The sequence below is a fragment of the Nymphaea colorata genome, chromosome 11 (genome assembly GCF_008831285.2).
Source record: "Nymphaea colorata isolate Beijing-Zhang1983 chromosome 11, ASM883128v2, whole genome shotgun sequence".
In the NCBI taxonomy this organism is placed as follows: domain Eukaryota; kingdom Viridiplantae; phylum Streptophyta; class Magnoliopsida; order Nymphaeales; family Nymphaeaceae; genus Nymphaea; species Nymphaea colorata.
The window spans coordinates 19,565,943-19,577,211 of NC_045148.1; the positions used below are offsets into that span (position 1 = coordinate 19,565,943).

The 11,269-nt window shown below is 34.5% G+C and overlaps 1 protein-coding gene across 1 annotated transcript; it reads right to left on the reverse strand.

Moving 5' to 3' along the window:
* Positions 1 to 2,011: 2,011 nt before the first annotated feature.
* LOC116263636 (zinc finger BED domain-containing protein RICESLEEPER 2-like) lies at positions 2,012 to 2,830 on the reverse strand. The gene is made up of 3 exons (XM_031643368.2): positions 2,284 to 2,830; positions 2,146 to 2,218; positions 2,012 to 2,021 (listed from the first exon to the last, which is right to left on the reverse strand). Exons 1-3 carry the CDS (start codon positions 2,828 to 2,830, stop codon positions 2,012 to 2,014), a joined length of 630 nt encoding a protein of 209 aa, XP_031499228.2.
* Between the last annotated feature and the right edge of the window lie 8,439 nt (positions 2,831 to 11,269).

An 11,269-nucleotide genomic window follows, 5' to 3' on the forward strand; every position in this document is an offset into this window, starting at 1 on the left:
AGTGTCATCTGTGAACCCACAACAGATTGAAGTAAAAATTGATTGTGGCATGTATTGGCGTACTGATCAACAAATTTAATTCTACGTCACTAAAATACTCCAAGCTTTTCTAAATAATCTACAAAGGCATATATGCTATATTAACAAAAGACTCTGTATTCCTCTCAACCGTCTCCTCAGAGTTTCGAGTTAAAAAGAATTTGTGAACCACTAGAGTTGAAAAGAGCGATTCATGGAGTGGAAGGGAATGAGTTGGGGGCTGAACCCACTCAGATAAGGGCATGCCAAGTGCCACTGACGTACCTGATTTTAGGTTAGCTTTTTTCTTCCTTTGAAATTTGCCTTGACTGCACATTCAATCAAGCAAGTTTTGTGATTACCAAGCTTTGTGATTACCAAGGATCGGCTTTGACAAAATAAAAAAACATTTTGCTTTCGGCCTCTTGCTTCTCTACCTGCATTCTCTAGCCAAGCAACAGATCGTCCCGGCGAGATGGGGACTCTGTTTTGTGATACTTCTTGTTGCAGCTTCAGCTTGCCTTTTTGCAAGACTACCAATCCTTTCTACACGCTGTGCTGTGCCCAACGACTTCCAATTACACTGCCAACAGCACCTTCCAACGAAGTCTGAGCACTCTTTTCCTCTCCCTCTCCAGCAACGCCTTCATAAACGGCTTTTAGCACCGCCACGGGGGCCGAAAGCTCTGTTCAAGGCTATGGTCTAATCCTCTGCCGCAGCGAGGTCTCCATTGCCGACTGCGCAAACTGCATCTCCGATGCAACCACCCAGATCGTCCAGGCGATGCCTCAGCGGCAAATCATCAACCATATGGTTGGACAACTGCTTGTTGCTATTTTCCGATCAAAGCTTTTTCGGAACCGGGACATTGGGTTTAGGTTGTACACATATGTGGAACTCGACGAATCCCACGTAGGGAGGTAAACGGATCGGATTCGGATCAGATATACTCTTTATTATATTCGACTTTTCGGATATACATATTTTCGGATTCGAATTCGGATGAAATAAAATCTAAAAAATATCCGAATCCGATCCGAATCCGACTTTTAAATCAAAATCTGGTTCCGAATCCGAATCCGACTTTAAAAATCCGAAATCCGATTAAAATCCGAATCCGACTTTTTATTTCAATATCCGATTTCAATCCGAATCCGATTTTTTATTTCATTATCCGATTTCAATCCGAATCCGATTTTTTATTTCATTATCTGATTTCAATCTGAATCCGACTTTTTATTTCATTATCTGATTTCAATTCGAATCCGACTTTTTATTTCATTATCCGATTTCAATCCGAATCCGACTTTTTATTTCATTATCCGATTTCAATCCGAATCCAAATTTTATATTTAAAGATCCCATTCTGATGTAAAGACTTTCAAATTTGACATCCAAAACTAACTTTTAAATTGCTAAAAAAATTCATTCCACCACTTCTTTCTCACAGCTCAAGTAAGGGCCCACAAGGTAATATCTAAAACATTATCACTACAATAGCTGCACATTCTACCTACCTAGCAAAATATCATGTATTTTTTTACCAAGTGCCTCCATGGATGTTAATTACCAATGTTCTTTTAAAAACAAAAAAGAAAACAAAAAAATGCCTAAAGCATAAAGCATAAAGGGCGACGAGCCAGACTGCCTAATAAGTTTCCATTAAATATTTAGGCATCTGCAAAAAACTATACAGTCTGAAGCTTTCAATATATACACTTGAACTGTTATAACATACAAATGAAAGTAATTGGTGAGAAAGACACAAAAACCTTAATTCTCAAAACAAAACTATGATATGAATACAAATTTCAAAAAATTGTACTTTGTTGTTTGTTGATGCAACAAGAGACTAGACCTTCACATCTTCAATAATAAAAAAAAAATCATCATATAGTTCAAGCTTACAAAATTTTTCTTTCAATGCCTTCATTTGTGACAAAGGATATGACTTTTCTGTTTGGATATATTAAGGTCCTGAGGATAATGATATCAAATTAACCTGCATTATGCAAATGAAAACTTTAATTAAATAAACATCTTAGACTCACTTGACACATAACTCTAGGTTTTAATTGATTTAATGAAAACAGATAAATATAAAAGAATATATATCTCTAATTTACGATTCAGTTTCAATGTATGCAGATGCAAATGGTGCTTCCTCTTCAGGTAAAGGTGTAGGCAAATCGAAATCATCTAACAAAAGAATAAAATAAGCAACACAAAAATATGTTTAAAAACATTAATAATAAGTAAATTACCTTCAGCCTTATCTCGCAACCAAGCTTGTGCACAAATCAAAGCCTCCACGGTCTTGCAACCTAATCTACTTCTGTATAAATCAAGAATACGTCCACCTGTACTAAATGTTGACTCTGATGCAACAGTTGATATAGGAAGAGCCAAAATATCACATACCATTCTAGATAACACAGGGTATTTAGGTGCATTGACTTTCCACAAAGTCAAAATGTCAATTGGATTGTTTTTTGGGTAAATGAGCTCTTCCAAATACAATTCCAAATCTGATTTTCTATGTTGGCTTTGTGATGATTCTTTAAGAAAGTCATCTAATGCACTTGTTCTAGGCTTCTTATTGAAAGAAACCTCAATCAAAGAAGTCGAAGTAGATGCTTCATTATCCTTCTCAACATCAACAATGTAACCAGTACCAGCAGAGAATGTCTTGAATGCATAAGTAGCTTTATATTCATCATAAAGATCACAAAGATAATTCTTAATTGCAGAAACAAGTACATATGCTTCATCTTTATAAAATTGCCTATAGTAAAACTCAATTATTTTCATCTTATAATGAGGATCAAATACCACTGCAACTGCTAAAATTAAATTGCATATATCCTAATACTTGTCAAACTTTGTTTTCATCCTCATTGCCATATTTGAAAGGCAAATATCTGAACTTGAACACATTTTTTCAATTTCTAACTTTATCTCACAAAACTCTTTAAAGAAGATATTGGAAGTTGGACACTTGACTGCAGAAATGACATTAGTAGCATCATAAAATACCTTCAAACTGTTATGGATAATAGTAGCCTTCTTCCACTCGTCCTTTGTCGGTCTGAAATGATAGTGACGATCAAGTTCTTCAAAACGACCAAAAGCTTTTTTATATTGTAAAGCTACATCAAGCATAAGAAATGTTGAGTTCCATCTAGTTGAAACATCAAGGCACAACTTTTTTTCACAAGTAACTTTGACATGACGCACTGCTCGATCAAAAATTTCACAGCGAGCTGGAGATGCCTTAATATATTTTATGTTTTCTTTGATCTTGTCAATCACATCATTTATTTCTTTGATACCATCTTGCACAACCAAATTAAGAATATGAGCAGCACATCTAAGTTGAAAAAATTTTCCATTACAGACAAGTGCATCCTTTTCAAGAAGTCACTCTATCAATTTTGTAACCATGATATCATTTGTCGAACAATTATCTAATGTAATTGAAAATAACTCGCGATCAATATTCCATTTTAGTAAACAATCTTTGATGACTGATGCAAGTCTTTCTCTTGTATGAGGTGTTTCAACCATAACAAAATTGAGAACTTTCTTTTTTATTTCCCAACTATTATCAATATAATGTGCAGTCAAACATAAATAACCACATTTTTGACAAGACGAAGTCCACATGTCAGATGTAAGACTAATCCTCCCATTAGTCTTCTCCAAAATAGTACGTAATTTTGTCATTTCATCTTCATAAATATGTATGCAATCTGATCTAATAGTGTTACGTGACAATAACTTAAACTGTGGTTGTAATCCTTTAACAAATTTCTGAAATCCAGAATGACCAACTATACAAAATGGATATTCATGAAGAATAATCATATTGGCTAAATCCTGTCGATTTTTATCTGAATCAAACTTGAAAGTACCAACAGTACATTTTTCATTCTTTTCACAAAAAACCAGACGTTGTTGACATGATTCTAAGTTAGGCCTTTTAGGATATAATTTTAAATTATTCTTCAAACGTGAGGTGCCCATCTTACTATTGCAATCCATAGATACTTTACAGTGTTGACAAATAGCACGTTGAATACCTGATTCATTTATTGTCCTGCTGAACTCTTTCCATACCGCTGATCTTAGTGACTTGGTTTTCGTAGATATGTCAACTTCTATATTGTTAGCAGAGACGGAACTAGAAGCATTGGCACCTGATGTTGTAGAATCCATAATCTGCATATAAAAAATAGAAAACTTTAACTAAACCATTCGAAAGCAAAAAAATGGGAAGAAAAAGGAGAAGGAGGCACAAAACCATACCAAAAGTACTAGAGAAATGCAAATGCCAAAACAACTATTTGAAACTACAAAACCATACCAACAAGTGCAGCCAACCAAAAGCAGGCACATGCATAAAAATAGAAAGTGACATGTCATATTTTGCATATTTCATAAACAACAAGTTTTCCTTTCATAAACCCTCGGTCATATAAGTCAGTATTTAAGTTGGAAACTGAAGATGCCGCATAAGTGACTCCTGCTATGGCAGATAGGAGAAAATGTGGAACTATGGAAACTGCATATATGATTGCACTTTACTTCTAACAATAAAGCATCATTTAGCTCCTTGGGAATTGGGAAGTAAGTTCCATCCATTGGGATCCCACGTCATCATCCACGACCTTGCTGAGACCAAAATCAGTCACTTTTCAATTAGCTCCATCTCGCCTTTCACTAGTTTTCACTGCAAGCAAGTGTGGAATTATCAAGGCATAAATGAAACGCGTCCCTATGAACACTACCTATGTGGTAAATACACGTGGTCCAAAGTCTCCGTGTGTAAGAATCCATCACCACTCCACCACTCCACCACTCCACCACGCTCTGTTCAACAGATTAATAAAAAGAAAAGAAGAGAGAAAGAGAGAGAGAGGAGAAGGACCGTGGGTTGGAGAGAGGCTGAAGCAGCTTTGGCATGTGATACGCCACCATCCCCATGGGTTGGAGAGAGGCTGAAGCAGCTTTGGCATGTGATACGCCACCATCCCCGTGGGTTTCTGCGTCGCCATTTCTTTCTTCCTCCCTCTGTTTCTCTTTTCCCCTTTCAGATGAAAGTGTGAATGGAAGGAAGCACGCCAGCACCAATGGTCCCCTTCTCCTCTCTCTCTTTTCTGCTGCTCCAACTCAGAGGCCCTCACTGTCGTGTATTATTAACTTTATATCTATCATCGGTCACTAAACTATTTTGAAAAGGATTGTGTATAAATTCATTTGAGACGATATAATGCAGGCTCATAACTCATAAGCAAGTTTGCATCCATTGGGATCTAAGTTCCATCCATTGGGATCCCACATCGTTGTTGGCAGTAGAGCAGAAAATTTGAGTTATGAGCACATCATTGGGATCCCACATCATCATCCTCATCAAAAAGAACATTTCCAGGGTTCAAATCATAGTGAATAATCTTTTGTTGGCAGTAAAGCAGAAAATTGACTGCAGAACGAATGACCAAAAAAGGCAGATTATGCGATGAAGATATTTTAGGGAAAAAAGGGTATCAGAGGATCACAAAGAAATTGAGGTGGAGAGGAGAGATGTAATCGGTGGGGAAAATGAAAATCATTATACTGAACGTGCGTCTTTCAAGAAAATGAAATCATATATTCATGAAAAGGAACAAAACCTGGAAATGTTCTTTTTGATAGAGAGAGTGGGAACCAAATCTGATACATTATTTTTTATTAATCGTATATATGGTTTTTTTATGAGCTAAGAAAAGCAAATGCAGGACAAGAAGACCTACGAAACAGAGATAAGGCTTTCATATTTCTAGCATGACAGTAATCTCAACTTCTCAACGTTGTTGACAAGATAATAAACATGTTACTTCATCATCAGTGCCAGCGAGTGGTAGAACATCACCAGCCATGGAGTTCCAAGCAACCACATCCCTCTGCGGCATCTTCTCAGACACTTGGTATGCACTGTCCAAGCATCCACATTTGCTATACATATCAATCAGTGCAGTTACAACAAATACGTTGTTCATTTGTAATCAAATAAAACCAAAGTGCATCATCTTCCGACTTCAAACAAACATCTCGACTAGAAGAAAGAATGCCACAAGCAAACAAATCAAAACCAGAGGCAAGAAAAAGCTTTAGGGGAGAGCAGCATTACCTTAGTGAGTTGGCGATGATAAGGGCGAGCACTTTCAGGACGAAAAGGTCGAGTCTCCTCCCTTTTGGTACTGCACCGATTACACTGTGGACAACAACTTCGACCACAACCTGCGCCGCCCGTTCGCCTCCCTGCCCCTGAAAGCCAATGTTTCCCTCACCAGCTTCTACAATGCCACCGAGGGAAGGAAAGCCGACCAAGTCACCTGACTCACCTCAAAATTTTTTTGTTTTGATCCTGAACGCAGCGTGAGAGAGCGAGAGGGAGAAGAAAAGAGGGGAAGAATGGCAAGGGTTATTCTTCGAAACTTTGGTGCAGGGAGGAACGGTGCAGGGAAGGAAGAACGTCAAGCAATTCTTTTCTTTTTTTTGTTTCCATTTTTGTTTTTCCTTTGAGCCGTAGGAAAGAAGAAACGACACCCACCAATCATCTTCAATAACGTTCATTTAACAACCAATAAAAACGATTGCTTTTACAAGCAAACAAAATGGGCCGGAAGCTTCATTTTCATTTTAAATTTGATCAACTTAAATTGAACTTCAAGGAAAAACTATGGTTTTTTAATTTCGTCCAACCTATAGATAGTTGAAAATTGTAATATAAGTAATTTAAAAAACTATGGTTTTTTAATTTCGTCCAACCTAAACAAAGTTGAAAACTTCAGAACATATACTATATAAGTAATTTAATAATATGACATTCTAACTGGACTCGGGTGTAAGTCGGAGCCGCACCCATGTTCGGTGCGCACCCGACTTGATGCGACGCGGGTGCGACATCAAAATAAAAGAGTTCGGGTGACTCACTGCTAAAAAAAAATTTTAAAATTATTTTTTGGCTTCATTTTAAATTTTAAAACTATAGTTTGACTTTGGCAAGGAAACAACTTCTAAGCATATAGTATATAAAAAAGCTATTATTTGATATATCAGATAATTTATTAAATCGAACAATTTGTTATTTTGCTACTAGTTAAAGTTTTTGTTTTCGAATTTGTAAATTATGTATTATATATCAAACACCTACGACTTTTGGATAAGAATTTATTTGATAAATAATTTTTTTATGAGTATAGCAGATTTTTTATATTAAATATATTTATTTGCGATTATGCAAGTGGAGAAGCTTTCAACTAAAATGAATATCATAATGCGTTTAAGATTTTCTATCAACTTCTATTATTTTACGAGTTTAGCAGTTTATTTGCTATCAACTTTTTTTTCATAAGTGACATACATGCCAATAGTTTTTCTTGAGACCTTTACTTTCTTAAATATATAATATAGCTATACTTGAAACCAATTTGACATAATAGTCTATTAAAATTTATAGCTTTAAAAAATGTCTTTTTCATATTTTAAAAATTCTCATTTTTTGAATTTTTTGATTGAAGTTTTTTTTATTATTTTTAATTAAATAAATATATTATTTAAGATTTCCTGCTAAAATACACGATGAAGAACCTTTCCTGCTTTCGTTATCAAAATTGTGAACATTGAACATTAATTGGTTTATTTGTAACGAATTATTTCAAATAACAATGTCCGATCGGATAATACTTGTTAAGATTTCCTGCTTTGGTGTAACGAATAACATATTTTAAATTGACTAAACTATTATTTCATGATGATCAGTTGATCACTTATTGTCAATTATTAAATCGTGACACCCATATTATTTATCATTAAAAAATATTATTTAACTTCTCTTTTTTCTCATTTTATTGAGTTAATTAAAATAATTTGTGTTACACCCGTAAAAAGAGTGTTTAATAATATAAAATAATTTATTAATCCTCTTAACTTTATTACTATAATTATTCTTTACATAAAATTTTATAATTACTCCAATGATATGTAAGATAGTTTATTAAATCGAACAATGTGTTGTTTTCTTAATAGTTAAAGGCTTTTGTTTTTAAATTTGTGAATTATGTGTTATATATGAAATATCTAAGACTTTTGGACATATTATATGATTATACAAAATGATTTACTTGATTAATTGAATAAATAATTTTTAATTTCATAAATTAAAACTTTTTTATGTGTTCAAGACTATTTGTGATTAATTTTCATATTTTTTAAACTACTAATTTTATTGAAATTTCCTTATAAAAGTTTTTTTTATTATTATTATTAATTAAATAAATACATTATTTAAGATATCCTATTTAGTTGATGCCTTAACTATAATAGTTTGCTTGTTTACAGAAAAACGTTTAATTAAATATAATATTAATTATTATTTTATTAGTTTTATATGATATAGTTTTAAATAGTTTAAGTTAAATTTCATAAATAGTTTATATCATTATATGCAACTTCACAAAAACAATCAGCTATTAATCAGATTATATCTTCATATAAAGTTTATAATATATATACATCATAACTTTAAGTTGGTGCGCTTGGTTAAACCTTTTGGCTAACCATTCACAGGTCTCTACTTCAAAACGTGGGGTCACCAACTCAATCTTAGATTCGGATTCAGATATCATCGGATTCGGATGTTGGAGTCACCAACTCAATCTTAGATTCGGATGCCAGCACTTCACTTGCGGATTCGGATATATCACGGTTCGGATTCGGATATACTTGTTAAGATGGTTAAGTGTCCGATCGGATATTTACTTAAAACCGAATCCGAATCCATATCCGATCGGATAAGATGGTTCAATATCCTTAAAACCGAATCCGTATCCGATCGGATGTTACTTCTTAAATCCGAATCCGATCCGATTTCTCAATCGGATGTCAAATTACTAACCATATCCGATTTTTTACAAGCGATTTGACATCCCTAGATTCCCACGCTCTTCAATTCACAGCTCCTGAACAGCGTCACTTATATCAGCATACTTTTATAAGGCTTGGAGAAAAGAGTCCTAAAATTAGTATTCCTTAATAATGAGCATGCTTTACTTTTTATCGATCCAAAAGCAGATGAAATTGCACTGCAAACTCACCATTAATGTTTCAGATTAAGGTAGTTGAATATTAAAGACCCTAATTTAATGTATAATGCTTCAAATTCATTCTCAACATACATTTTTTTTTTGCTTTCCGGCTCATTCGTAATAATTTTAAAGATTACATTCATCATTAATTTAACTGGTCATTAATGTGGTCATTCTAGACGTAGGTCATCCAGATTTGGTAGATCCAAAAAGAGGGTGTTCTTATCCTTTTATCATCTTAAGAAAATTCTTATTATTTTCAAATATTATTGGTAGACAAACAATGTTTTCACATTGTGTAACGTTGTCTTCCAACTGTAGATAATTTATTTTTGAATAACCATCCGTTAAGGACCTTTGGTCTGGTCTACCTTCATTTTTTGTCAGGTCTACCTTTATTTTTCCCTTGGTCCACTTTTGGTGAGTCAACCCAATCTGAAACAAATTGTAAGTACTCTAGATCGTAAAAAAGCAGCTCATTCTTGAATGTGGATCACTTGATCTTATTCAAATACAAAATATGTCCCACAACCATACACATAAATTAATACAAATATAGTGCGTTCGGCATGTTTCCCATTTTTTTGAAATTATTCGTTTATCTAACCAAAGTTTTTTTTTTCTTTCAATTGAGGTAAGCTCAAACCCAACCTGTCCTCTATAATTAGAGGACAGCACCATGTGAAGTATCAGTCGAGAACATAGCAGGACGGGATCAACTTCGGGGTTTGGACTTTGAGTAGGGCCACCCGGCACTATTCGATTATTTTTTATAATTTTTTATAATTTTTATTTGATAATAATATATATATTATTATTAAAAATATATTTTATTTAAAAACTTTTATTTTATATTTAAAAAATATTTTTTATTTTAATCAGACCGACTCAAGCTTGGGCTAAGGTTTTAGGCGTTAGGCCAATCCAAGCCCGACCCTTTATCAGGCTGGGCCAACCTGATGCCTAGGTCTAGTTATTTCTATACCATACTTCTTCTTTTCTTGTAATATAGTATTTTTTTTTCTTTACGTATTTTTCATGCGATAATGTGCATAACATATTTACTCTTCGTTTTAGGATATAATCATAGTTCCTTTATTTGTGAATATTTTTGGAGAGAGTCTTAGTCCCATAGATGCTTTATGACTTGCATATTGTCACTGAAGTGTCACTGAGTGTAGGCCGGGATATAAAAGGATGGGATTTAATTATTATTATCATATCAAACAATTAATACTTGCTTGCTCTTGGACACGTACCAAAATGCAAATCGGACTTTAGCAAATCCAAATTTGATGTCAGAGCACCGATCCGAAATATCATACTGATAATCGAACGAATTAGATTCATAGCGGAATAATATTCCAACTTTTGCAGTATCCCTAGGTGCCCACAGGACTAAACTTCGATCTGTTTCATTGTCCTTACCTTATCCGATATCCAGGGGCCGTTTGGCGTATACAGGTGGATTTTGGATCTCGTGATCTGGGTAGTCATTATCTCGTTCCCGTGGACTCTTTAGGCAGACGAAAGAGATGTATGTTACGTATTTGATCCCGAGACGATTATGTCATGGACTGACTTCAACTTCGACTTAACAGCAATAATCATATAGCTAAACCAACGCTTGCAGGAATTTATTTCACCAACTGAAATGAAATGTGACAAAACCATAACATTGGAGGAAGAGGAGGTTCTGGTGAGAAGCAATCGTGAACAACTGGAGTCCGTCACAGTGCTGTCCACAACAACAAACAAGAAGAACAAACAAATGCACTCGCAGAACACATATGAGAAAAACGAAGAGTTTACTTTCGCAGTCTGCACATAGAAACCGAACATGATCTGCCCTAGCTATTTGTAACTACGACGGCATCATTAGCAGCCAATATGTCGACACCAAGGCAAGAGTGATGACGGTGATCATAGACACAGATGTTGCGCTTGAGTAGCTCAGTTTGTCTGCATGGAGAAATTCTTGCAGTTAGCTAGAGAAAGAGAGAGAGAGAGAGAGAAGGCTTTAACCAAACAACAAGTAATAAAAAAGAAAGGTAAATGCAGCAAAAGAGAAAAATAACAAAAGAAACCACGAGCAAGAAACATGCACAAACAAAAAACTGAA